Source organism: Apodemus sylvaticus, chromosome 21, assembly GCF_947179515.1.
Source record: "Apodemus sylvaticus chromosome 21, mApoSyl1.1, whole genome shotgun sequence".
NCBI classification, from domain to species: domain Eukaryota; kingdom Metazoa; phylum Chordata; class Mammalia; order Rodentia; family Muridae; genus Apodemus; species Apodemus sylvaticus.
In genome coordinates this window covers 8864548-8892440 of record NC_067492.1, presented here as the reverse complement: position 1 = coordinate 8892440, position 27893 = coordinate 8864548, and the positions used below count along the sequence as shown (strand labels likewise).

Genomic DNA, 27893 nt, shown 5'->3' with positions numbered 1-27893 from the left:
AATGAGTCAGCTGACATAAACCCCCATATAGCTTCCCTTCCCTGGACAACCAGCTTGCCCGGTGACTGGCTGGCTCTGGCTTTGCTCCAGAGAGAGAGAGAGAGAGAGAGAGAGAGAGAGAGAAGCTTGTGGGAGGTCACTTCCTGTTCCTGCCTTGGGCCTGGAGCTTCCGCTGACTAGAGCCCCTGGCCCAGGTCCAAGACACCTCATTCATGCATGTCCCCTTGGAGAACTAGGAGGTTCCAAGTGCCTCTGCCTTGTGACTCCTCTGCCCAGGGCCTGTCACTCTCCTCAGAGGATGCTTACTACCTCAGAAACATCTAGTAACCCTGTGAAGGGCCGTGATGGCTCCACTCCAGCAGTTCACACTGCGGTTAACGAGACCTGCTCGCCCGCCCGCCCGCCACCAGGGAGGCCGACAAGCACAGTGGATGAGAGGATGCTGTTCAGAGCTCAGCAGAGAGTTTAATCCTTTCCAGGAGAGGCGGGGGTGGGGAGGATGTGCTCTCCCTGTAGTGTGGCCATGAGTCACTAGGGGCCTCTGGAGGCCGCATCCACTGTGGGGAGTCAAGAGGGAGGTGGCTCCAGGGTCCTTCTCAGGGTGATCAGGCAGTGAAAGCCACGTGAGAGAGGCAGAGCGGTGTGTTGTGAAGCTAACCAGCACGGTCACTTGCCCATCTGTGGAGACCGTGCTCTAATCGCTGGAGAATGACAGTTCCCTCCTTCAGCCGCTGCCTTCCATGGCTGCAGCTGTGCCTCTGGCTGCTGCTCTGCAGACATATCTTGTCCGCCGCCACAGTGGCTGCCAGGAGGGGGTGCCTTGGGGCAGCCATCACTCCGGGACCTTTCCTTTCCTGGTCACACCCTAGTCTACAGATGACCTCTTGCCCTGGTTTCTGGCCCAAGTTTAGCCAAGGCTCTAGTTAGAGAGGCCATAGGCCTGTGGAGTGAGTGGGTGCCCCACCTCCACCCTCCAGTGGCCTGGTGGCTATTTTTCTAATCTTGTTCGTCCTGGTGTAGGTGGGATGTGTGCGCCCCTCCCCCGTTATGATACTGTGTGAATGCTCCTCCTACGGAGGGCAGGTCAGAGGTCATGAACCCGTGAGGACCCCACAAGGGAACCGAGACAGCCTGCTGCTGCACCCAGGGAAGGAAACAGATGTTGCCGCTCATTAAAAATTCAATCAGCAGCCTGTCTCCCTCAATTAATCGTGGCTGTCTGTCTGCGGGGAGCGCGAGGGCTTGTGGTAGGCTCTATGAGAACGGAGGCAGGGAGGTACTGTGGAACTGTGTCCTCTCCTGCGCACACGGGGTTAAGTGGCGGCACAGCAGTGACACCCCCTCCCTCAGGGCTTACGTGTGCTTCAGTAGCGTTAGCTGACCTGGGGGGACACCCCCAAGACACCAGGAAGGGCTGGCAGGCTTATCTCCAGGGACAGTCAATGTTATTACTATGCTGGCTACCATGTGCCTTTCTGTCACACCATGGGTTCAGCTCATGTCTGTGAGGCGGGATTCCCCCTGGGCCCCAGGCCCCAGCCCTGCCCTACTGCCACCTCTCACTTCATGCCTGAAGGGAGCCTCTCCTGGGGTCCCAAAGACTACATGTAAGGGTGTCCCCGCTTGGGTCCATGCCAACTGTTAGCAGTGTCCAGATAGCTGTGGCACTGCTGGAATCGTGGGGGAAGCTCTGTCGTGAGGTGCAGGTCCCCAGGGTGTGTATGTCCTGACTCTGACCTATAGGAAGTGGGAGTTCGTGTCCTGCAGAGCCTCTCAGATGCCTTATCTTAGGATTTGGCAGTCTGGGGTTTTAAGACTTCCCGGGCATTGCTGAGTTCCTCTGAGAACTGAGCCAGGCCCTGGTAGACCGTGGACCAGATCTGCTCATGGGAGGCTTTCTCCCTAAATACTTATTTTATGCAAATCACGGGGAGGATGTTTCTAGAATATGAGCTTAACACAGGCCTCTCTGAGGACTGGGCTGGCTCCCCACAACCTGCCTCAGTGTCTTCTTCCCACAGGACTCTGGCTCCCGAGGTGGCAGCAGTGGTCGGGAGCGGCTGCTGGTAGAGCCGCCTCTAGCCCAGGAGAAGGCAGCGGGCCCCGCCATCCCCTCCCACCTGCTCAGCACCCCCTACCCCTTTGGCCTCTCCCCCGGCTCGGTGGTACAGGACTCCCGCTTCCAGCCACTCAAGTAAGTGACAGGCTGGGATCCGGGAGGGCACGGACTGGGCTCCAGACAGGCCTGAGAGTTTGCGCCAGCTGAGGTAGATAGAGGCCATTAGCCTCTGTGGCCTGATCTGCCCTGAGGCCCTTGGCCCCATCCAAGCTTGCGGCCCACCCCACACCGAGACTTAGATCGCCCATCCTAACCGTGTTTGGGCACATTCTCTGGGTCTGGGGACCTTGAGGGGCAGGTAGGCCTGAGAGGCAGGCAGCTTCCCATCTGTGCAATCTGGGCTTCGTGCCAGGCTATACCTCACTGAGAGGCAGGACCTGAGCCTGATGAGGTGGGTGGGGTGGCAGGGCCGGCCTGGCGCCGCGGAGGGAGCGTGGCGTGTTAGCTCTGCTCACCTGCTTCCCTCCTATAGCCTCCAGCGGCCTGTGCACCATGTGGTCCCCCCCAGCACGGTGACTGAGGACTACCTGAGGAGCTTCCGGCCCTACCACACCGCTGAGGACCTGCGCATGTCCTCCTTGCCTCCCCTTGGCCTGGACCCAGCCACCGCTGCAGCCTACTACCATCCCAGCTACCTGGCCCCACACCCGTTCCCCCACCCGGCCTTCAGGTGAGACCTCTCTCTCTGTCTCTCTGTCTCTCTCTCTCTCTCTCTCACACACACACACACACACACACCCATTCCCCACCCAGCCTTCAGGTGAGGCATCACACAAACACACACAGTCTGCGTGCTGATCTATTCTCAGCAAGATGACCCTCTCAGGGCAGGTGATTCCCAGGGCTTGGACTCAGGGGAGACCTGGTCCGTCCCATATAGCCTTCCCCAGCTCCGTCCTGACGGTACCCGGACAGTGCGCTGGAGACCCTGGAGAGAGCCAGACCACGCCCTCTTCCTTTAGAAGCTCCTAGCCCGACAGTGGGTCACACCAGAGGTCTCTTTCTGCAGCCCAGGCGGTCAGTTCCTTGTGGCCTCTGGCCATGGGCTGCCTTGGCGTGCAGCCGCTGCCGTGCTGAGCCTGCGTGAGCAGCAGACTCGCCTCGTGGAGAAGCTCGCTCACCTGCCGGGATCTCGGCCATTTTCCTGCAGCACTAGGGATTCACCTCGGGGCCTGGCTTCTGCTGGGCAAGCTTACTGCGTGTGGCTCCTGCCTGGGCACACACCCGTCCTACCTCTCTCCGCAGGATGGATGACTCCTACTGCCTGTCAGCCTTAAGGTCTCCATTCTACCCCATCCCCACCCCCGGTTCCCTGCCTCCGCTGCACCCGTCGGCCATGCACCTACATCTCTCGGGTGTGCGCTACCCTCCCGAGCTCTCCCACTCGTCCCTGGCGGCCCTGCACTCAGAGCGGATGTCCAGCCTCAGTGCGGAGCGGTAAGCTGTGTCTCATGGAGGGGAGGACAGTCGCATGCTGCGGGCCCTCAGCAGGGCCTGGCTCGGGGATGGGGGGTGCGGTTGAGAGATGGAAAGTCTTGCATATGGCCGCCCACTTTGAGCTGGGGCGTGGACCTGCCCCTCCCGCACATCCCTTAGCGCCCTGCCCTCTGCTTGTCCCCTCCCCAGGTTGCAGATGGACGAGGAGCTGCGGCGGGAGAGGGAGCGGGAACGCGAGCGGGAACGCGAGCGGGAGGCCGACCGTGAGCGGGAGAAGGAGCGGGAACGGGAGCAGCGGGAGAAGGAGCGGGAGAAGGAGCTGGAGCGCGAGCGGGAGCGCGAGCGAGAGCGGGAGAAGGAGCGGGAGCTGGAGCGCCAGCGCGAGCAGCGGGCCAGGGAGAAGGAGCTGCTGTCCACCAAGGCCCTGGAGCCCGCCTTCCTGCCCGTGGCCGAGCTGCATGCGCTCCGGGGCCACACCGCCGAGGAGCGGCCCAAGCCCTCCGAGCAGCTCACTCCGACCCGAGCAGGTACCCGAGCTGAAAGGCCTGCGCCTGCCCTGGGGGTGGGGGTCCGTCCCAGTGCTGGCGAGGCCGGGGAGAGGTGGGCTGTGACACCCTGAGTGGATACAGGATCCTGCGGGCCACACACACACACACACAGTCCCCCAATGAAAGAGTAACTGGTCAAGACACTGGGGGGGACTGCTGTCACTGCGGGTGGAGCGTTGGTTGGTTTTCGTCCTTTGTGGTGATGGTGGACACCAGAGTCACACCTTAGGCCAGTGCGCCACCCCTGAGATACCCCAGATCAGACCTTTTGTTTTGTGTCAGAATTCTAAAGCCAAGGCTAGCCTGGGATTCAGGCATACCTCAGATTCCTAGCACTGGTCCTATGTCAGCCCGCCTCCCCAAGCATTGGGAACACAAGCATGAGCCATCCCGATCTTGTTCTGACCATGATTTATTTCATGAAAATCTATGTAGTTGAGCTGCTTAGATGGCTGTTTTAACAACTGACCCCCATGAGTCCTGAAAAACACATAACTGGGGTTGGAGAGACAGCTCAGCAGTTAAGAGCACTGACTGCTCTTCCAAAGGTCCTGAGTTCAAATCCCAGCAACCACATGGTGCCTCACAACCATCTCTAGTGAGATCTGACTCCCTCTTCTGGAGTGTCTGAAGACAGCCATAGTGTACTTACATATAATAAATAAATTTTTAAAAAACAATTTTAAGCTAAGGGGACTGCAGAGATGCCTCAGCTGTTAAGAGCACTGGCTGCTCTTCCAGAGGTCCTGAGTTCAAATCCCAGCAACTACATGGTGGCTCACAACCATCTGTAATGGGATCTGATGCCCTCTGCTGGTGTGTCTGAAGACAGCTACAGTGTACTCACATATAAAGTAAATAAAACAAAACATATAACTTCTGAGCTGGCCACATACACCATGTCTCCTCTCTCCACAAATGAGACACGTTTCCTAAAAGTTCTACAAGACCTCCTCCTTCAGTCCTGGGCTGCGTCTGGGGTGAGGGTGCTGGCATCCCGCGGTGACAGTGTTTCCTCCCACAGAGAAGCTGAAGGACTTGGGCCTGCAGGCGCCCAAGCCTGTGCAGCACCCTCTGCACCCAGTGCCTGCCCCACACCACACAGTGCCCAGCCTCATCTCCAGTCATGGCATCTTCTCGCTGCCGGGAAGCAGCGCTGCCACGGCCCTGCTGATCCAGCGCACCAATGAGGAGGAGAAGTGGCTGGCGAGGCAGCGGCGCCTGCGGCAGGAGAAGGAAGACCGCCAGTCCCAGGTGTCCGAGTTCCGGCAGCAGGTCCTAGAGCAGCATCTAGACCTGAGCCGGGCCCCGGTGCCCACAGAGGCGGAACACAGGCCCGAGAGCGCCAGGTGGGTCCTGGGTGGGGCCTCACGTGAGGCAAATGATGCTGGTGCAAATGTCTGTCAGTTTGTCCGTCCGTCCATCCTCCTTTCCCCTGCTATTGGTCCACACGGCCTGCTGCATCTTCTGTACTGCTCCAGCCCTCAGCCTGTGCTGATTGGTACACAGGAGCCTCTCCTCCAGCCTGAGAAGAGCACTCACTGCACGCACCCAGGTGCCCATCCCTGCCCATCCACACCCGCACAGCTGGAGGGAGGCCACTCTGAGTTAATGTTAAACATTCTGTGTTGAACATAAGGTTCGTGTCAAGCCCGAGTCCTGTGACTCCTCTGCCAACCACTCGGACTCCCTCCCACCTCAGCCTGGTCGTACTCACTGCCACTGGGACAGGGTGCAAAGCGGGGTGGGGCCGTGCACACCAGGCTGGGACCTGTTGCATGTGGTGTGATTGTTTATCCCTTGCTGAACCTGAGGGGAGCTAAACACTGTGCTCTCCCTGCAGGAGTGCGGGGCCGCCTTGGCAGCTGTGTTAAATGGCACTTGAGTCAGTCAGACCGCGAAGACCCTAGGAGCCTGGCAGTGGCCCATTGGGTCCCTCCTCCAGACCTTGCCCTTGGGCAGCATGAGTCTAAATATTAGCAATGCCCATAAAACTGCTTTTTTCCCCCCTAAGTTTTTGAGTTTTACAAGTAGTGTCTTGGGGTTTCCCACTCCCCTCCCCCCAGCTCCTCCTGTGCCTCCAAGTTCATAACTTCTTCTGTAATTAAAGTGTGTATGTATATATGACATATATATGCTACGTATATATAGCACATACATAATATACATCTATAGAGCGCACACATGCGTGCGCGCAGCCTCCTGAGCCACTTGTGTGTTGTTCTTGTGTCCTTGTGGTTAGGGCTGACCACTTGGGATTTGGTAGTTTACCGGGTTGCTCGTCCCTGGAGGTTCCTTCCTCTCACCTCTGTCTCCAGCTCTTCCCGTGCTGGCGTGCCCACTAGTGTTGTCAATATACACATCTTGTTTAGGTGGCAGCTTCCCTGTCGCACCTAGATGACACTGCCTACCAGAGGAATCTGGTTCGCTGGCTTTGACAGGCTTCCTGAGTGTGGGGTTGCGCTGTAGACGGACCGACCCGTCAGGGCTGGGACCCTAAAGGTCACCTGTCCTCTCTCTCTTTTGGCCAGTTGTGGATCTCAATAATAGGCTATTGCAAAAAGCGGGTTGCAGATGTGCCTCCTGCCTGGGCCGAACTGGGCAGCATAGAGTGGGCTGGAGGAAGCTTTCTGTACCTCTGGTGAGGCAAGCTGAAAGAAAGTCCTTTAGCTGGAGCTCTGGCAGGAACCACTGGGGACAGCAGCACAGCCCCCACCCTGTGTGATATCAGAGCTTCATCTCTAGGAGGAGACCGCTCTCCTCAGGATAGGCAGGATGAAGGCCTCTCCCCAGAGTTTATACCTACAGGCAGTCTGGTGCTAACTCAGCCTGGGCGTCCATTCTGTGGGAGGCTGGTAGGCAGGTCTGCTTCCAAAACCGATGTCTTGGTATATTCTCTCTAGGCCAGGGCCAAACCGGCATGACCAGGGCAGCCGTGACCCCCCACAGCACTTTGGTGGCCCACCGCCCCTCATCTCACCCAAGCCCCAGCACCACACCGTCCCCACTGCTCTCTGGAACCCAGTGTCTCTGATGGACAATGCCCTGGAGTCGCGGCGGGCCGAGAGCCACCCTCTGCACAGCCACCCGCCTGCGTTTGAGCCCAGCCGCCAGGCCGCCGTGCCACTGGTGAAAGTGGAGCGAGTTTACTGCTCGGAGAAGGCAGAGGAGCCCCGGAAGCGGGAGGCCACACCGCTAGACAAGTACCAGCCGCCACCGCTGCCACCGCCGCCGCCACGGGAGGCGGGGAGTCTGGAGCCGCAGACCTTTGCCCATGGACCTGGGCCTTTCCTCACTGAACTTGAGAAGTCAACACAGACCATCTTGGGCCCGCAGCGGCCCTCTGTTTCCCAGGCCACGCCCTTCGGGGAGCTCAGTGGGCCTCTGAAGCCAGGCTCGCCTTTCTGCCAGCCCGCGGCGAGGGGCCCTGACCCAGCGTACATCTATGACGAGTTTCTTCAGCAGCGACGGCGGCTGGTCAGCAAACTGGACCTGGAGGAGCGACGGCGGCGCGAGGCTCAGGAGAAAGGTCTGGCCTCCTGCGTGGGCCCCAACCTTCCTGGGAATGGGGCGTTCGTCAGGACAGGAGGCTGTGGTGGCAGCCTCTCGTCTCCCACTGTAACTGCCAGTGCAGTGTTTAAAGACTGGTTTCAGATAGCAGTCGGACTTCTGAACCCCACACCTATAGGACCCCGTGTCTGTCCTTCGAGACAGATTATCCCAAAATAGAAGTCATGGCCTGCCTGCCTGCCAAGACAGTGCTGCAGACATGTTATTATTGATAGGTGATGGGCGGAGGCTGGTCAGGTGTCACTAAATATTGATAGTGTGACCTTAACAGAGGGACAGCAGCTGACACTGCCCGGAATTGGGCTCAAAAGTAGAGGGCGCAGCTCCCTAAGGTCCTAGATCAGGAGAGCCAGCAGGGGCTGTAGACACAGCACCTGCCTGCTGGGGTGACCGCCTCAGGTCGGGCTTGGCTCCTCCTACTGATATGGCCTGTCTGACGTCACACCCAGCTCGCCTCTTAGCTCCTCTTCTGGAGTGCTGGTCACACTGGTTTTAGGGCCTGGCTGGGGCTTTTCTATCAGTTCCCCTTGAAAAGGAATGGGGGCTCTGTGGGTTTTTTTAGCTGCCTGCCCATGAGGGTCAGAGCGGGGGCAGCATGTTGACAAAGCTGTGGACACCGCCGGGCCTTTGTCAGGAATGCTCTGCTCTGAGCCTAGAGTGAGTCCCCAGCTCCCCGTAGCTGTCCAGGCAGATGGGAAGGAGCAGGGGTCCTCACAGGCGCCTGCAGGCCCGGCCCCGTGGTCCCACTCCCATGCTCCCAGGTGCACGTGTCCAGGGAGCACCCTGGGTTTGGAGCCCGGCTCAATGCACCCATTTCTGCTCTCAGGGTACTACTACGACCTCGACGACTCCTATGACGAGAGCGATGAGGAGGAGGTCAGGGCACACCTCCGCTGCGTGGCTCAGCAGCCGCCCCTCAAACTGGACACGTCGTCTGAGGTAACAGGTCTCCCCTCGATTCTGGGCTGGCTGGGTAGTTAGTTGGTTCCCGTTTTGGACCTACCTCTTGGCTTCCAGACACTTTCAGCCATTACCCCTGCTCCAAGTTAGACTGCATAGACCGCGGGATGCCCGGGGCAGTGACAGCACCATGTGACGTTAACAGGGGCTTCACACTCGTTTGTTCTCTTTCCCAATCTAGAAGCTAGAGTTCTTGCAACTTTTTGGCTTGACCACCCAGCAGCAGAAGGAGGAGCTGGTGGCACAGAAGCGCCGGAAGCGGAGGCGGATGCTGAGGGAGAGAAGCCCGTCACCACCTGCTGTGCAGTGCAAGCGACAGACGCCTTCCCCCAGGCTGGCTCTGTCCACGCGCTACAGCCCCGACGACATGAACAACAGCCCTAACTTTGAGGAGAAGAGGAAGTTCCTGACCTTCTTCAACCTGACGCACATCAGTGCAGAAAAGAGGAAAGGTATGGCCTTGCTCTGGCCTGCGCATAGAGGACAGGGTGCTCCTGGGTAGCCTGAGCTACAGAGTTGGGCTCTGGGAGGCTTTTGTCCCTTGGTGTTTCTGTCACGGTTTGTTCTGGCACATGTCCTTTTGGGATGTGAAGAGTGACGTGCAGCCCCTCCTGCCATCCTCCTGCACTTGGTCAGAGTGCTCGCAGGACTCTTCCTGGGGGTTGAGAGGGTGTGCTCAGGGTTTGCGTACCACAGGCCCTTCCTCTCGGGGTCTCCAGTGATCTCTACTGAGCTGTTTCTGATGCTAACAGGCCTGGACAGTGACCTTGTGGGTGGCCTGTAGAGGCCAAGCCCACATAGGAAGCACAGCTTGCTCAAAAAGATGCTTCAAGATCAGTCTGGTACCCTAGGGCCATGTTGGAGAAGAGACTTGGGACTGGAAGCCACAGTATAGAAGACACAGCATGGCCAAGGCGTGCTGAGGCTACCGTGATTGGCTCAACGCCATCTTGGACTGAGGCGTTGGTGTTCACAGCTGTGCTCCTGGGCCCCTTAAGGGCACTGGCCTCATCTGGAAGACTCCCAGGAAAGTGGTGCCTCCTGCTCTTTGGTTGGTCTCACAGTCTTCTTTGAGGGTGGCAGTCTCTTTTTCCTTTTGAACAAGTGTGGTGGAGGTCTCACCTTTCATGCAAGGGTTACCGACGGGCTGGCCGCCAGCACAAGGCCCTGGACACGTGCCTAGTTGCTTGCGAGCCTGATTTTTTTTTCACCTGGCTTTGTGTCTAAAGGACACCATCAGCACCAAAGCCTCTTAAGTTTCAGAGTTGGCAGGAAGAGTCACTGACTAGGCATCTGCGGCGTGGAATACTTGTAGGGTCTGCACTCCGTCGTGCGAGATGGCTGTGACCGTAGGTGGGGGCACGCGCCCTCTCTGGTCTCTGCCCTTGTGTTGGGGCCATCCTTGGTCTTCAGCTCAGGATACCTGCTGAGAAGGAAGTCACCATGGAAACCCCAGGCAGCCACTGCTCATGGCCGAAGATGTGGCTGTGTGGAGCCAAGCGGGCACAGCCGGCCGCTGTCACCTGCTCCTTCCTGTCTGCAGCACTGGCCAGGGTGCTGGCTTTCGGTTCCTCGTGGTGTGAAGGCTGGTACCTGCCAGCCATGGTGGCCAGACCCGCCCATCTTCCCCTCTCAGAGTGCCGCTAACCTCGGACTGCTTTCCTCACAGACAGAGAGAGGCTTGTTGAAATGCTTCGTGCCATGAGACAGAGAGCTCTGTCCGCAGCGGTAGCCGACTCAGTGACAAACTCATCGAGGGACAGTCCTACCGTCTCCCTGAGTGGTAAGGGAAGGACACCCCCACCCGCCAGCGTCCTGTAGCGTGGGCCACAGGGTTAGAGGTGGCACTCCAAGTCTCGTCCTCGCGGTGAACTTGACCTGCTGGAAGCGGGGCTTCTCTCCAACCCTCTCCATCTGGGCTGAGCAGAGCCTTAGGACGCAGTGCAAACCGGAAGGTGGGCGTGAAGTTCAGGGGAGGGAGCCGACATCCGTGGTACCACCCGTCAGCTGCAGGCTGTAGCCATCACTTCCCAAGAGGATGGGTCGGAAGCCCGCTGAAGGCCCTGCCTGGGCTCTCCGGACTGTCTCCAGCACCTGCTTTCTCTCTGCCTCTCTGCTGCTCTCCAGTGAAGAAAGCTGCACCTTGGGGTCCAGCCTCTTGTTAGCTCATGTCCTCGCCTGCTCTCCCTCATCTGGATGAAGTTCCTCCTGCCTTCTCAGCATTCTGCTCTCTTGTCTCTGTCTCTCTCTCTCTCTCCCCCTCACCTGTTCCCCTGGTAACTGTTCCACAGTTGGACTTGCTGCTAACCAGGCCCCTCCTCAAGCTCTAACCTCGTGCACAGTGTTGACATAGGGGTACACACACTGGCTCTGGCTGCAAATGTACAATCTAGAGATCAGTAATGTCCTGAGCGTGCCTGTTCCACAACTCACAATGTTCCCCTCATTTTCTGTCTCTCAAAGAACCAGCCACGCAGCCGGCTCCTCTAGAGACAACAGATCAGCCGGCCGGAGTCCCTGCCTCTTTGTCAGAAGTCCCAAAGGCCGCGGAGACCGGGAGACTGGACCAGCTCCGGCCCCAGGAGCTCTTGCGAGTCCAGGAGCCAGCTCCTCCCAGCGGTGAGAAGGCCAGGCTGAGCGAGGCCCCTGGGGGCAAGAAGAGCCTGAGTATGCTTCATTACCTCCGGGGCGCTGCGCCCAAGGACATCCCTGTACCGTTGTCCCACAGCGTCAACGGGAAGAGCAAGCCTTGGGAGCCCTTCATGGCTGAAGAGTTTGCACATCAGTTCCACGAGTCCGTACTGCAGTCCACACAGAAGGCTCTGCAGAAGCATAAAGGTAACAGGCAACGTGTCCCTGTCACCTGTTGTATAGCACTGGGTGACACAGGCCATTTACACTGCGACAGTACCACCAGTTAACGCTTAATGCCTGTGACAGGGGGTAGGGGGGTAATGCAAGCCTCAGTCGCTTCCAGACTTGTGGCAGGACCTTATGTACCTGCTCAGGAAGCCTGCACTTGGGACAGTTAGCAAGTGTTCTCAGTGTACGTACGGCCCACAGCGGTGGCTTTCCCAGGATCCGCATGGGCTCACTTGGAGATCTGGTTCTTTGCCAAGGTACTGTAGTGGCCTGGCGAATGTAGGGACAGCGGGTTCTCCCGCCCTGCTCGCCCAGGTGAAGTGCGTGTGCGTGCATGCATGCGTAAATTGACTAACCATGCCCAGTCTGTCTGAGGGCTTCATGCTATGAAGGCTGAGCTCCCAGTGTTTGTCACTGAGTTGACTGCAGCTGGAGCCCAGGAAGCAAAAGCGAGAGCTAGGCTCGGATGGCTGACTAGAGGTAGAGGCTGCATTCCTGAAGCTTCCAGGCCAGCCAGACGAAACAGAGCAGGAAAAGCGATCGGGCGAAGTCAGGGGGCCTCGCTGGTTGTGAGCTTTGGCCAGAGGCCATCTGCTCCCTGCTCCTGAGGGTGGAGGGGCTCTTCCAGGTGGCATCTAAGGGACATATCCCTGGGCAGCGTTCAGGTGGGGCCCCCAGCAGAGCTGAAGCGCCTCCCGTTGGAGGGCACGACCCCTGCCCCTGCTCAGGGATTACCTGCGCCCTCTCGAAGCAGGCTGTGCTTACAAAGTTCTAGACCTCTGGCGCCTGTCTCCACGGGTCACTTCCGTTTGAGCCCTTGCCCCTGAAGACCCCTATTCTCTTCCCCTCCCCTCCCCAGGGAGCTCGGCTCTGCTCTCTGCAGAGCAGAACCACAAAGTCGACGCGTCAGTCCACTACAACATTCCTGAGCTGCAGTCCTCCAGCAGGCTTCCCTTGCCCCAGCACAATGGACAGCAGGAGCCCCTGATGGGGAGGAAGGGCCTGCCTCTGCAGGAGGTGGACCAGGACTCTGAGGAGGACACCGAGGAGGACAGCGAGGAGGAAGCTGAGGAAGTCCCCAGGCGCCCGTGGCAAGGGATTGAGGCGATCTTTGAAGCTTACCAGGAACACATAGAAGGTAGGGGTTTGTGCGGATGGGGACTCGTCGGATCCGATCCGTCTTCTCTAGAGCTAGTCTGCCGGTCCAGGGCGGCTTGAGTCAGCATGCTAAGGCATTGATTTTTCTTGCAGGGCACACCTGTGGTATACTTTGTACACTGGCTCCGAGCCCTGCTGGGGTGGGGCGTGGCAGAATGTTGCCTGGTTTCCACACATGGCTAAGCTCTGGCCAGTCCTGATGACCATGCTATGAGCCCACACTGAAGGTTCTGGGTGTTTTTGTCTAGGCCTGAGATGCACGCCCACACATCCCTTGCTCTGCTGCCTTCCCACACAGTCCTAGAGGGAGGTGGTGGCGCCTGTTTACTGTACACTGCTCCCTGGCCCGATTCCCAGGCCCTGGGTGCCCTCGGCCACCTCCTCGCTCCCACACCTTACCTTTCTTTGTTGGCATATTAATTACTAAAGCCATAAATACTGCATGCGAATCCAGGGTCTCACTGTGGGCTCCTCCAGAGTGCTGAGATCGTAGGCATGTGCTAGGTACCAGCTGACGGGCTCAGAGACTGCCAGAGCAGGAGCACCTACTCTGCCTGCCGTTCCTCAGAAGGCACCCTCCCCTCTCCCACATTTTGGGATTCTTGGATTTGCAGTTCACTCTTATACACCTGATTCTATCCTGCAGAAATGACTCCAGGAGCATCCCAAATAGAATGAATGAGTGGTGATGCTCCCTTCCTGGGTGTGGGGGTCTTTCGAAGGCCGTCAGGACAGGACGCCTCCCTGTGTAGTTCCCGGCATTCTGAGGACACACCTGTCCTCAGCAGCAGCGCCCCGGTGGCAGGCAGCTCAGCTCACTTTGGCTTGTCCTTCACTGTGTGAATTTCAGGATCTTGTCCAGCCCTGCGAGGGTTTCCCGTCATCCCCTATGGCTCACTCTCCACAGCGGACGCGAGTGTTGCTTTCTCATGTGGTTGTGCACAGCCCTCCCCATGTGAATTAGAACAGAAACAGTATTTCTCCAGTCTCTCTCTGCCCTCGTCAGTGGTACCTGGACTTAGATGGTAGGCGAGGTTTCCTCCGTCAGGTTTATCTTCCTCTCTTTCCTTTCCTGCTTTGATTGCTTCACCGTTGACGGGTGTCTCACTGTCAGTCCTTGCGGTTCTGTTTTGTTAACCGAAGCACTCTGTTTGGTAGTGTCTCATTGAAACACATCCAGCCAATTAAGGATGCTCTGGTCTTTTTCTGCCGTCACCGCTGATATCATAGTTTCTCCCGGTTTTCCCCATTTGCACTGAGGTGACAGGACCTGGACGCATTGGTGCAGCTAGGAACATGCTGCCTGGTTAAAGACACACAGCCTCATACAAAGATGACACGTCACCACCTCTTTGTCTTTTCAGAGCAAAACCTGGAGCGGCAGGTGCTACAGACACAGTGCCGGCGGCTGGAGGCGCAGAACTACAGCCTCAGCCTGACTGCAGAGCAACTTTCCCACAGCATGGCGGTGAGTCGGCCACGGGCTTTGTACAGGCTCCCCCCCAGAGAGAAGTCTGCTCTTAAGAAATCAAAACCTAGTGCCAGGCATAGTAACCATGCTCAGACCCCAGGAAGCAGACAGATCTGTGAGTTTGAGGTCAGCCTGGGACACACACACACACACAAAGATCCCAGGTTAGGAACACAAAGATTTTCTCTGAGAAGCCCTTGAGTCCCATGTGCAGGGCTGGGCAACAGTTCACACTGGTTCTTTAGGAGCACACTTTGCCGGAAGAATGTTCTAGCCATCTCCAGAGGCCACGCGTGCCGCTGTGTGTACAGATGGTTCTGACATGCGTCTTCTCCCCAGGAGCTTCGGAGTCAGAAACAGAAGATGGTCTCAGAGCGGGAGCGGCTCCAGGCGGAGCTGGACCACTTGCGGAAGTGCCTTGCCCTGCCCGCCATGCACTGGCCTCGGGGCTACTTTAAGGGATACCCGAGGTGACGGTTTCCCTTGCACTAGGCTGAACCTATAGTATAGAAATATTATCTATTTTATTACCTTGAATATTTAATATTTTTCACTGGGAGGTTTGAAGCTTACGAATTGAGAACGTGCCATGCATGAAGCAAAGGGTTCCAGGCTCCAGAGAGGATGTCACCTCGACTCCAATGTCAGCGAGACACCTGTCTCTCTCTCTCTGAGGTCGGTGTCACTTCCTCTTTCCCCCACGCCATCCTTCTCCGACACTGACGCCCGCCAGGCACGTGCACGCGGCTGAGGGAGAGCCAGCTGGTTGTTTCTGGTGTTGCTGGGTCTGTACAAGCAGAGAGCTCACCATCAGTCCCGTCGCCTTCCCGCACACGGCGCCGTCACAGCCACTGGTCCCGGGAGCACACAAGCTAGCCAAGGCTTCTCCCTGGAACAGCTCTTAGGAAAAGAGGCAAACACACCCACAAGTCCCTTGTTTTCCTCGGGGAAGATGCGTGGAGCTGTCTACAGAGAGCATACCCACTGGACTGCTACCGCCGTGTGTGGTGTTTTCATACAAATGTACGTTTTGAGAGAGAAGTCAAAGGTGCTTCAGCCTTGTACTGTGTATATATTAAAAAAAAACAAAAGTTTTGTATGTTTTTATTACTTTAATTATTGTTATAAAAAGCCTGCCATTTTTAATATGTGGTTTGGGGAATTTTGTTTGTTTTTCCTGTTATGGGGTTTCCTTTGTTTTTTGTTTTTGTTTTTCTGGATTTAAAAAAAAAAAAAAAGAAAACCTTGCTTTTAGTGTTTGTACTGCTGCTGGTCAGAATGCTAACACGCTGAAGTCGTAGGAAACAGCCCACCTGTGCAGCATCCAACACAGCAGGGCTGAGGGGGTGCCCAGGCCTGCCTGCTGTCCAGGGCGTGGTGACCCACGTGCAGCAGGGACTTGGCAGAGCTGTGGGGAGCCGAGCTCCTAAGAAGGGGACAGCTCTGGCAGAAAGCTGAGCACTGAGGGATCTCCTTCCCGGTTTCAATGCCTCAGTCAGGGCTGACTAACTTGAAAGAGAACCTTTTCCTGCCAGAGCCTGTGACTGTTCTCCATCAGGGAGAGGAGGTGAGCCTGCCCTTGGCCACCAGGCTCGGTGGCTACAGAGCAGCTGGCTAACATCTGTCCCCTACCCCCACCCCTTGCTCTGCCTGCCAAGAGTCTTATCAGTGAACCTAGACAAGGAAGTGCCACCAGGACTGTCAGCAGTCAGCAAAGCACCTCCTCTGCCCCAGCCAGTCAGACATGGTCCAAGGGAGAGCAGAGGCCGCACACCCTGGGCCAAAGTGCTTCCCAATTAAATGCTACTTGTGTTTAGTGCTCCTTCTCCCAGGCTAAGTCCTCCCCAATGACTAGAAGCTTCTGCTGATCTGCTTGTTAATCACTTCTGGGAAAGGTAGGACCCATAACTTCAGGCACGCGCAGTCTCTTCCACGGTCCCACAGGCAATCCCCTTTCCGAGTATGTGATCCCGAACAAGTGATGCCCTCCCAGGTCAGCCTGGGGCACACGCCGAGCCACTGACTGACTAGCAGTGCCTATGGCCTTTCCCAGCGCCCTTGCCTGCGCCTGCGGAGCCTCTAGGGCCACCTCTAGCATCTGGACCCCAAATATCCCCATGCTCATAAGTAAAGTGACAATCAGAACCAGGTACAAGCCAGTCAAGCGGCAGGTGACTGCCACCTCAGCCCACTCACGGCGTTTTTCCCATCCCACAGTCTTAGAGCCGGAGGAAGCTAAAAAGACCATAGCAGCCCCCTCCCAGGCACCACACCGTCCCTGGAGACCCCTCCAGTCTTTCCCTGCTATAGCCCTGCTCTAGGCTGGACCGACCGTGAAATCAGCATGTACGTGAAAATCCCAGGCCTTGGCCATGTCTCCCACTCCACCTGCACCGAGCTTGTGACGGGTGTCTGATCAGATCTTTTAAAACCATTTGTCTCACATAATTGAGACCTGCCACCATTGCAGATGAGTGACCGTGAGGGCTGTCAACGCTTTGGTGCACCTTAAAAACACCCACCTGCACCATCCAACCAGACTGTATCTCTAGGGCATCCAGAACAAGCCCGCCCTGACAGTGGGGGTGGGGGGCACAGCCAGGCTCACTGCACTGAGTCTCAGCCAGCTAAGCTGAATTGCAAACTAGATGCCGCTCGCCCGCCCCTGCCCTCAGCTGTCCAGGCCCCAGCATGGAGATGGCCTGCACAGCAGGCCCTGCACCTCTGAGGTGTGCATTAGCTACTTAGAGCGGCAGTCTGTGCTCCTTCACGTATGCGAGCCTTGACTTTACTACTTGCTGTTGCCTGTCCCCACCGTCTAATCCAGTGCTTAACTTTAACCCTAGAGGCTGCCTTGACCTGAGGAGGCATCTCACCAGTCTCTACTTGTGCGCACCCTACACCTCACTGCTGGGGCCTCTGGACCCAGGCAGGAGGGAGGGACAGGTGCCTCAGTCGGTCGCTCTGGGGGCAGTTTAGATGCTGTGAAATTAAACCCGTTCTAAGTGTACTTGTTTGAATTAACTGTATTGTAATATTATTTGTTGAATGTAGTAATTAGGTATTTATGAATATATTGCTGTAATTTCTGACATCCCAAAAATAAAATCTTCCTAAATCATGTAAAGACGAAAGCCTTTGTATCAGCGCCGCTACCACCCCCAGCCTCAACCACATACAGCTTTCTACAGGTCAAGCTCGAAGATACTCGAACTGACCTGAGCTGGTCTGAACACTCACAGTGCTTGGCATGCAGTCCGTGGGCGGAAGAGAAAAGCTGGTGGCTTGGAGTTGAACTTGCAGTATGGCTGACTTGTGACAAAGACTGGCAGCAAACTCACCGCTCCACCAGTGTCCCACACCCTTCCACCACACTCCGCACACAGCGGGGTTTGCAGACCAGAGGCTAGAAGTCCTGAGACTGAGCGCTCTCAGAGGGCTGGAGGTTTGTGCGGAGTTTGTACATGTGGTTGAGGGCCCGGGTGAGGAAGGCCCCGCTGGTGTTGATCTCCATTAAGGTCAAGTTGTCCAGCTGAAACAGAGAAGCCGGTGAGCAGAGGAAGTCTTGGCTTTAAAAAAAAAAAAAAGCAAGCCTCTACTGCACAGTGAGTTTGTACCTGGTACTGAGGGTGAAGCCCGGTACCCTGAGGACACTAGGCAGGCTCTCACAAGAGCCGTAGCCCCGAGTCCCAATGAGCTGCTATTCAAAGCACAGCTTCAGATCCCTGCTGGGCAGGCAGCATGCCCTGACAACTCCCTGGGAAGCAGTCCCGCTGGCTGGCAGAGCCCACTGGCACCCGGCAGGGACAGGAGAGCCATGCCTACCTTGGCATGTGCCTCTTGCTGCCGCACAAAACTGTCAGCAGACACCCGGAGCTTGGCCATGCGTGTGTCCCACAGATCTTTGATCAGTGTCCGGATGGTGTCTGCTTTGGGAATGTTGTCAGAAGCACTGAAGATACAGAGGCAAAGTAGAGAGGCACTCAGTAAGCTTGCCAGGGACAGGCAGAAATGGCTGCTTCAAACATCAGCATAGGGGCAGGAGAGCTCAGCAGTTAGTGTTCTGGGCTCTTCCTGAGGATACCAGTTCCACTGACGGCATCCATCAGGCAATGCACAACTGCTTATCCCAAGGGATGCAATGCATCCTAGCCTCTGTGGACCCTGAACATGTGCAGACAGTCACAGCCACATGCACATAGACAAATCTTTAAAAACAAAGCTTCAGCACATGACTGTGTGAAGCCAAGAGAATCAGAAGTTCAAGGACACAGAGAGACCCTATTAAAGGGGTTGGGGGAGCCTAGCATGACAGACTTGAATTATTCTGGGGCTCTGTTCTTCCCTCAGGTTAGATGTCAGCAGGTAAGCTAGGCAGCCGCGGGCTTTCCTTCCCACCAGCCACGGCTAGCGGCTACGCAGAGGGCAGAGCGGACAGCCAGCGACATACTGCAAGCCAGGAGTGGGGACTCTAATCCCGGCATGTGGGAAGCTGAGAACAGAACATCCGGGCATGCCGTGGAGTATATATCTTTTAGACAACAACCCACTGGAGGGGCCGGAGCCGGCTCAGCAGTTAAGAGCGTGTTGCTCTTGCAAGGACCCAAATCAGTTCCCAGAAACCTACATAGGGCAGCTTCCAACCACCTGAAATCCCAGCTCCAGGAGATCCGTACCCTCGTTTCCGTGGGCACTGCACTTACACACATAACCACACAGACACAAACACATGTAATTAAAAAGGAATAAAAAAAATCATCTTTAAATGAACGCTGAAAAATTAGACAGTTTGGACACTCCCTTGAGGATAGCAACAGCGTTGCTGTGTAACTTGATCTCAAGTTGGCAGTGAGGCTGGCTCAGATCAGCAGATCCCTGGTTTTTACCAGTGACACAGGCTTACCCCCCCTCACCACCAGCAAGAGAAGAGGAAGTCCCATGCTAAGCCTTTTAAGTAGTATTTCTAGTCTCACAAAAGGCTGAGAGACAGGCCTGCCACTGTGGGGAGCACAAACCACAAAACAGCAAAGTCTCAAAGCAGCCCTGTGTCTACAGAGCTTAAGGTCAGCAGTTAGTGACAGACTTCCTTCATGACATACGCAAAACCACCCTTTGAAGGAGTTCACACAAGACAGAGGCGAGCCCCTGCAGCCCATCACTAGGTGCTCTGGGCTGAGCTAGAGCCTCCAGCGCCAGTCAGCTCAGGAGGCGGGCCATAGGCAGACCGGTGGTAGTGCGTGTGTAGTGGAACCGAGTTGTGAACACAGCATTTACCTTAGGCTCTGAGCAGAACAACTGAGAACAAAGATCACCAGATCTTCACGTGGACTACAGAACAAAGGAAAACTGGGTCCGCGGACCAATGAGACAGCTCAGCAGGGAACGTGTGTGTGACTAAACCTCACAACCTAAATCCAGTCTCTGGAACCACATGCTAGGGAAGAGCCAACTCCTAAAAGTTGTCCTCGGACCTCCATGTGCACAGCATACCAATATGTGTATGCCAAAAATGTTTTTAAAATTTTTTAATTTTTTTTCCAGACAGAAAAAAAAATTTTGTAGCCCTGGCTGTCCTGGAACTCACATCGTAGACCAGGCTGGCCCCAAACTCAGAGATCCCCTGCCTTTGCCTCCAAATGCCGGGATTAAAGGCTTATACCACCACCAGCTGGCTAAAAAAAAATTTTTTTTTTGATTTGGTTTTTTTGAGACAGGGTTTCTCTGTATAGCCCTGGCTGTCCTGGATCTTACTCTGTAGACCAGGCTGGCCTTGAACTCAGAAATCCACCTGCCTCTGCCTCTCAGAGTGCTGGGATTACAGGCATGCGCCACCATCGCCCGGCTCAGCTAAAAAAATTTTAATTGCATTCCTCAGCCAAATAAATTACACAGTAAGGTTATGTTTTGGTTTTTGACAGGGTCTTGGAGGCTGGAGAGATGGTTCAGTGGTTAAGAGCACTGACCGTTCTTCCAGAGGACCCGAGTTCAATTTCCATCACCCACATGACAGCTCACCATTGCCTGTACCTCTAGTTCCAGGGAATATGACTCTCTCACACATGCAGGCAAAAGACCATTGCACATCAAAAAAAAAGAAAAGAAAAGAAAGAAAGACAGGGTCTTACTGTATAGCTCAAGGAGGCCTGGAACTCAGCGACCTGTCTGTCCCTGTCCCCCACCCCTCCCAGTGCTGGGATTAAAAGTACACCCTGCCCCCCAATGACATAAGGTAGAGTGCTTGACACACACTAGTCAGAGACAGTCCTCTGTACTGGGAGTGACACACACTCGTCAGAGATGGTCCTCTGTACTGGGAGCGACAGCCTGGTTCTCAGTCATGCATCAAGATTCTCTCCTTTCCCAGTCTGCCCCCCCCCCTTGCCAGTCTCCCTCAGACCACTGAGGACACCAGCTCTTTGGGCCTCCCTATAAACACAGAGCCCGTGCCTGCTGTGTGCACACATCGGTCCACAACCCCTCAAGCACACGGAGTCACAAGGCCTTACAGTTCCTCCTCCCGCTGCTCTCTCTCTGCTCAACATTCTGCTGTCCTGCTCAACCTTGTGTTCCTTACATGCCTTCTCTGGCCCCACCAGGCCTTGCTGTGTCCTATGGACTCCTGAGGACACTGACTGTGTGGCGGTTTAATGACCAGCTCACAGGGTCACATTGTTCTATTACACAAATGGGAACTCAGGCCCACATGACCATGTTTGCGGCATATTGTTAGAGGATGCAATGGCTGACCCACAGCCTCCCATCTCTCGAGGAGCACTTGAGGAGCACTGCTCTTGGAAGGAGCAGTGACCCAGGTCCTACTGTCCAGCTGCTCTAAGCAAGCAGCACAGTTCCGGCCTTGGTGCCAGTTCTGCTGGGCACATCTGGAGGGGGCAGTACCCGGCCGGATGTTGAGTAAGTTAGGTCTGGGCATCTGCTTTCACTCAACAAGCCTGTGTGAGCTTGCTGGAGACAGCCCCTGCCCCTCTAGTACAGTGGGCAGAGGGGCACAGCCCTGCCCCTCTAGTACAGTGGGCAGAGGGGCACAGCCCTGCCCCTCTAGTACAGTGGGCAGAGGGGCACAGCCCTGCCCCTCTAGTACAGTGGGCAGAGGGGCACAGCCCTGCCCCTCTAGTACAGTGGGCAGAGGGGCACAGCCCTGCCCCTCTAGTACAGTGGGCAGAGGGGCACAGCATGTGGAAGACTGCAAAACTGCACTACGGCACATGCCCGAGCAGAGCGCTGCAGAGCCTAGGCCAGGAAGACAGACCTGGAGCAAGAGGACCACTAAAGCCGATTGAGGACCAGCGTAGGTAATATAGTGAACAAACAAACAAACAAACAAACCTGTTCTGCAGCAGACAGACCACTGGGATCAAAAAAAATACAGACTGAGAGCAGAGGAGAGCAGAGACGGGGAGGGGCGCCAGCCCCTGTGAGCACTCTGAAGCCCGACGGCTAAGGGCTGTGGACAGGGCAGCACCAGCAGCCTGGCCACATGAAGAATAAACCAGAAGACGGAGTTGGGACAGATACGGACGCTCAAACCCAGGGCCTGCACATTTATCTCTATGGCTCAGGACTTTCGCCCACAGGACGCCCTTGACCACTCCTGTGACAGACACGGGGGGAACCCAGATCCGTACACTCTCAGCAAAGGCTGCTGCTAGATTGTCAACGGCCACCCTACGGCCCAGTGACAAGTGACAGGTCTGGCATGTGGGAATCCCAGGAGGAGAGAGAAGGCACAGGAGGGAACAGATGCCTCCTTCAGGTCGCCTGTGTGAGAAACGGGGTGTCTGAGCCACCATGGAATGGGCAGGGGAGGAGGAGGAGACTTGGCATGGCGGTATGCGTCACACCGCGCTGCCCCGCCCCTGCGCAGACTCACTGATTCAGCAGAAGCTTCGTAACCTCCATGTAGTGCGGGCTGGGCACCGGGGTGAATGTCTCCTCCTTCCGCTCCTCATCTCGCAGCTGTTCCAGTTTCTCTGGAACACAAAGGGCAGAATGTTTCACAATCACCATAACAAAGGGAAAGCACTTTGGCTTGTTTTTATTTTTCTTTTTTTTAAAGATTTATTTATTTATTATATATGGATTTATTATATAGATGTACCCTGTGGCTATCTTCAGACACACCAGAAGAGAGAGTCAGATCTCACTACAGATGGTTGTGAGCCACCATGCAGTGGCTGGGATTTGAACTCAGGATCTCTGGAAGAGCAGTCAGCGCTCTTAACTGCTGAGCCATCCCTCCAGCCCCTTGTTTTTGTTTTTCAAGACATGGATTCTCTGTGTGTCCCTTGGCTGTCCTGGGCTCAAACTCAGAGATCCACCTACTTCTGCCTCCCGAGCACCGCGATTAAAGGCATGCACCCCTCCTGAATGAGAACGTGTTTTTTAACCTTACAACCTGACCAGGTGCTGGTATTGCCTACACGGCCAATAAACATTTGCGCTTATCGCATAAACACAATGTGGGGGCATTCGTATCACGGACTAGATGGAGCGAAACCTTGCAAGCACGTCTCAGGAGAGCTGTCACCGCTACCTGTGAATTGTCTTCTGACCTAACTGCCTTCCACTTGTGTCCGGAGCCAGTTCTCCATGACTGTCAGTGCAGGGGTCCAGAGTTCCGTAGGTGAGTCCTCTCCATTCCCTAGGATTCCGCCCCATCATCTCATCCTGCCTGACTGGAGACCCGACACACCAACTGTACGTCCTACTGTCCACATGACTTCATCCACACAGCTATCCAGCATCCTCAAGAAGGCAGGCTCCGACCACACCCTGGGCCCTCACGCCACACTGTGTTCTGCCAACCTCAGAAAAGAGTGGCTAGCCAGGAAGAGTGGAGTCTCCGGCCACAGCTGGGCCTCAGCTGCAGCCCCTCCTCCCCACCCCACCCAGACCCGGCCACAGCTGGGCATGGCCCTCAGCTGCAGCCCCTCCTCCCCACCCCACCCAGACCCGGCCACAGCTGGGCATGGGCCTCAGCTGCAGCCCCTCCTCCCCACCCCACCCAGACCCGGCCACAGCTGGGCATGGGCCTCAGCTGCAGCCCCTCCTCCCCACCCCACCCAGACCCGGCCACAGCTGGGCATGGCCCTCAGCTGCAGCCCCTCCTCCCCACCCCACCCAGACCCGGCCACAGCTGGGCATGGCCCTCAGCTGCAGCCCCTCCTCCCCACCCCACCCAGACCCGGCCACAGCTGGGCATGGCCCTCAGCTGCAGCCCCTCCTCCCCACCCCACCCAGACCCGGCCACAGCTGGGCATGGGCCTCAGCTGCAGCCCCTCCTCCCCACCCCACCCCACCCAGACCCGGCCACAGCTGGGCATGGGCCTCAGCTGCAGCCCCTCCTCCCCACCCCACCCCACCCAGACCTTCAGGAAGGCCTGCTACTGCTCTCTTGAACATACATGCAGGCAGCCGCAGGCAGCCTCCCCCACCTCCTCAAAAGCTTTGCTGTCCCTGCAGTACCTCACGCTCAGGCTGGGCTCAGCACTGAACTGGGCCCCGCATAGTAGTATTTTCTTTTCTACCATTTGAATCCGATTACGGAACACATCTGATCAATGTCTCCACCAATCAGAAAGACTGGCAAGGCCAAACCTCCGGCCAGGATGGGGGGCAGTGTGGTCTCATCTCCAGTTCTGTGGGGTGCTGAAGTTTCAACACTCAGCAGGACTGCCTGGCAGCAGCTTATAACTTAAGCATCATCAGTCCTCTAGCCCAACAGGTCCCCAACAGGAGGTATCTGTTTACCTAAGAAAAAGCAAGTCAGGTGGCACAGCGCAGACACCTGCAACCCAGCAAAAGAAAGGGACAGTGAGAGTGGAGGCAGGAGGATCATCAGTTCAACCCACTCTCAGCTACACAGCTAGTAAGCAGCAGCCTGGGCTGTATGAGGCCCTGTCTCAACCAACCAAAGAGAAACACCAAGCAAGCTACAGAAATACCCAGACAAGAACATTCTAACAATCTCACCGCTCACAGTGCACCATAGCACATGCGCAGACACACGAACACAATAATGACTTGTAAGACTCAGAAAGAGGGGGCTGGAGAGATGGCTCTAAGAGTACTTGCCTCTCTGTCAGAGGCTTTGGGTCCCAGCACTCATGTGGCAGCTCCTAACTACCTGTCAGCCCAGCTCCAGGGGATCGGACAGCCTCTTCCGGCCTCTAAAGGCCACATGCGTCCACACAACACCCATACATCCAAAATCAAAATAATTATTTCAAAATGGGGAAGTAACCCAAATACCCATTCACAGGATGGGTAAGTAGACAGACGCAGAGCACTCATGTAAGAGGAAACCTAGAAGAACAAGGCGATGACTATGAGACCACGGGACCAACTGCAAACCCCACATTTCCAGGACAGGACAGAGCCGTGCGGCACACGGCACACGACAGCATTGTGTTGGTCTGAGATCCCAGGTTAGGCGGGGCCTGCTGCACGCCTGACTGCTCCTCTCTGTGTAGCAAAAGCACAGAACTCTGCATCTCTAACCCTGGCCAGCTGAAACTGGAAACTGGAGTCAGGCTTTGGGGCATGGGGGAGTGCCCCTCAAAGGGACAGGAACTGGGGGGTGGGGTCCCAGTTTCAAGACTATCAGTTTATCCACCTCTTTACAAGTTCAAGCACACCTCTAACTGGGCTGAGAGTGACGGGCTTCATTACCTGTGCTAGTTTTCTTTGCTCTGCCACAATCAAACAATTTGGGAACACAAAGGCTTTATCTGGCTTACTGGTCCAACTCCACATCGAAGGAAGCCAGGGCGGGGGGTTGAGGCAGGAGCCACTGGAAAGGCTGCTTATCGGCCTGCTCAGCTCTTAACACAGCCCAGGCCTACCTGTCCAGGTGAGCCGCACGGCCCACAGCCGGCTAGCCCCTCCCACACCTATCAGTGAGCAACCAAGGAACTGCCCCACAAACGTGCCCACAGGCCGATCTAATGGAGGTGATGTCTCTGTGGAGGGTCTCCATTCCCAAGTGTGTCAAGTTAAGTTAACAAGTTAGCTGTGACTTGAGTCTTTGCTTCGAAGTCTTCTCAGGTGATTCCAGCCGAATGCACTGGGGGGGGGGGAGGGGGGAATTTTTCAAATTCTACAAATGCTACATGATACATATGCCTCTTCCCCACAAAAAATTAAAGACTGCACAGGTCAGGAAAACGCCCATCTGCACACTCTTCCCACTCAAACTGTACCAAAGGCTTTTAACAAAGCTGTACAACCATCCACTTTCAGATCTTCATGCTCTCTCCCCTCCTAAAAACACACTCCCTCCATCTCTTCCCAAGCCCCATTACCTAAGCGGCCATTATTCTGTGCCGACGACAGCTCTGCCTATTTCAGACAGAGTCACACAGTCTCTAGTCTTTTGTGCCTGGCTTTATGAAGGTTATTTTCAAGGTTCATTCACCTCGTACCATGTATCAGAAGACCATTCCTTCTGAATTCATAGTCCATTGTCTTGTTTTTCTGTTGCTATGAAAAACACTGCGGCCCCCAAGTTGGGGAGGAAAGAGTATATCCGGCCTGATCAAAGTCCGCCATGGACGGACGTGAGGGCAGGAGTTCGAGCAGGAACAGAGACAGGAACCAGAGAGTAAGGCTGCCTCTGGCTTGCCTGTCTTCTTATACTGGGCACCACCTATCAAAGGGTGACACCATCCAGTGGGCTGGGCCCGCCCATATCAATCACAGGCCAAGAGAATGCCCCCACAGACATGCTCACAGGCCAGTCTAATAGAAGCAATTTCTCAGTTGAGGTTCCCTCTTCCCAACTGAGTTGTCTTTGTGTCAATTTGACAAAACTAACCAGCACGGAGACTAGCTATTTGCACAGTCTTTGTAACAGAATTCCCAACACGATGATAATCAATTAAAAAAAAACAAAACAGCCGGGCAGTGGTGGCGCACGCCTGTAATCCCAGCACTCTGGGAGGCAGAGGCAGGCGGATTTCTGAGTCTGAGGCCAGCCTGGTCTACAGAGTGAGTTCGAGGACAGCCAGGGCTACACAGAGAAACCCTGTCTCGAAAAAATCAAAAAAAAAAAAAACAAAAAAAAAAAACTTAAAAAAATACTTGCCAGGCTGGTAGTGGCGCAGCCTGGTCTACAGAGTGAGTTCCAGGACAGCCAGGGCTACACAGAGAAAACCTGTCTCAAAAAAACAAAAACAAAACAAAACAAAACAAAAAAACTTATTTAAGGTTGCTTCTCTGCTCCCCAACCTCAACCCCACCCCCAGAGAGGGTTCTCTGTGTAGTCCTGGCTGTCCTACAAGTCCCTCTGTAGACCAAGTTGGCCTCAAACTCAGAGATCTTCCTGCCTCTGCCTCCTGAGTGCTGGGACTAAAGGCTTGCGCCATCACTACAGCCCCCTCCCTGCTCTGCTTCATTCTTCAATTTATTATTGTGTGTGTACTCCAGTGCACAGGGAAGTCAGAGGATAACTGTGGTTAAAAATCTAAAATCCGCCGGGCAGTGGTGACGCATGCCTTAAATCCCAACACTTGGGAGGCAGAAGCAGGCGTATTTCTGAGTTCGAGGCTAGTCTGGTATACAGAATGAGTTCCAGGACATCCAGGGCTATACAGAGAAACCCTGTCTCAAAAAACAAAGCGAAAATCTAAAGTCCAAATAGGATTAGAAGTATACACACACACACACACACTATACACCAACAAGGCGCTGGAACAGCTACCGATGTCGGCTGTCTGACAACCTGGGACCTTAGCCCAGGTACAACCCGCCCACCCGGACCCAGGAATGCTCACCCACATCCATCCACTCTGGAGGTAGCAGACGGCACTTCTGTCTCTGTTTCAGGTTAATGGCCAGCCACAAGGGCACGTTCACGGGTAAGCCGGGGTTGAAGGGTCCCAGGTCCCCCTGCAAGGACAACACAGACCCCATGTGGAAAGGAGCGGTGACCCGAGCATGACCCGGGCCGCAGCCCCGTACCGCCCTGGCTCACCCCGATCAGGTAGATCTTGTCCAGACTGAAGTTCGGGATGATAGTCACCATCTCTTTCTCGGCCAAAAACTCCACCTCGGACGCGTCCATGATGAAGAGTAGGCGTCCCAGGCCGGTCACCGCCCCTCCGCGACTCAATTCCCGCCACCGCGAGGGGCCCGCCCCCCGACCGGAAGATGGCCAACGGCGGCCCTATAAAAACGTTGCTCTCTTAGCAGCCTCCAATTCACAGCTAGTACAAGCCCGCGGATTGGTCGGTAGGTCAGGGCCTGCACGCCGGCCCCGCCCTTCTACGGCCTACGGATGCCCGTTTCTGAACGTCGGCTCCACGCTTCCTGAATCCTAGTTCAGCTGTCACTGGAGTTACAACTACTCCCCTGACAGCACCGCCCCTCCTGCTCACTACCCTCTCCGGGCCCGCCTCTGGCCCCGCCCTCCGTCTTCATTGGTCTGCGGGTCTGCCTCCTCCATAGACTCCGCCTCTTTCCCCGCCTACCACAGCCCGGCCCCGCCCCTAGCTCTTATGGGTTTGTAGGGCCCCGCCTCTTGCCCCGCCCCTCTTCCCTTCGGCCTCGCCCCTTCTGCGCCCGCCCCCTTGCCTGTCTGCCTGCCGAAGGCTGTGTACTTCTGACTACTTGCTCCTTTGTGTCCCGCAGCGGGCTGCGTCCCTAGCCTGCTTCCACTCTTTGGGGCCGTGTTTTCACCTGTGCTAAGCACGGATCCAGGAATAAACTCATTAATCTCAAACTCAGCTCCGGGTTCCCGGACATGGCTGGC

The 27893-nt window shown here is 55.9% G+C and overlaps 2 protein-coding genes across 11 annotated transcripts in view; one reads left to right on the top strand and one right to left on the bottom strand.

Moving 5' to 3' along the window:
- The window catches only part of Gse1 (Gse1 coiled-coil protein), a 365720-nt gene extending 348474 nt beyond the window's left edge, over positions 1–17246 (top strand). For all 10 annotated transcript variants that reach the window (XM_052166225.1, XM_052166226.1, XM_052166235.1 and 7 more), the window contains 13 exons: positions 2022–2194; positions 2592–2789; positions 3365–3556; positions 3746–4083; positions 5129–5453; positions 7008–7633; positions 8501–8613; positions 8816–9086; positions 10304–10417; positions 11098–11472; positions 12356–12634; positions 14019–14122; positions 14465–17246. In XM_052166225.1, coding sequence (XP_052022185.1) covers positions 2022–2194; positions 2592–2789; positions 3365–3556; positions 3746–4083; positions 5129–5453; positions 7008–7633; positions 8501–8613; positions 8816–9086; positions 10304–10417; positions 11098–11472; positions 12356–12634; positions 14019–14122; positions 14465–14599 — 3243 coding nt within the window. In that variant the 3' untranslated portion in view covers positions 14600–17246. The remainder of the gene's footprint in view (positions 1–2021; positions 2195–2591; positions 2790–3364; positions 3557–3745; positions 4084–5128; positions 5454–7007; positions 7634–8500; positions 8614–8815; positions 9087–10303; positions 10418–11097; positions 11473–12355; positions 12635–14018; positions 14123–14464) is intronic.
- Gins2 (GINS complex subunit 2) lies at positions 17134–27451 on the bottom strand. The gene is made up of 5 exons (XM_052166236.1): positions 27117–27451; positions 26917–27031; positions 22014–22113; positions 17951–18077; positions 17134–17657 (listed from the first exon to the last, which is right to left on the bottom strand). Exons 1-5 carry the CDS (start codon positions 27204–27206, stop codon positions 17532–17534), a joined length of 558 nt encoding a protein of 185 aa, XP_052022196.1. The 5' UTR covers positions 27207–27451; the 3' UTR covers positions 17134–17531.
- Between the last annotated feature and the right edge of the window lie 442 nt (positions 27452–27893).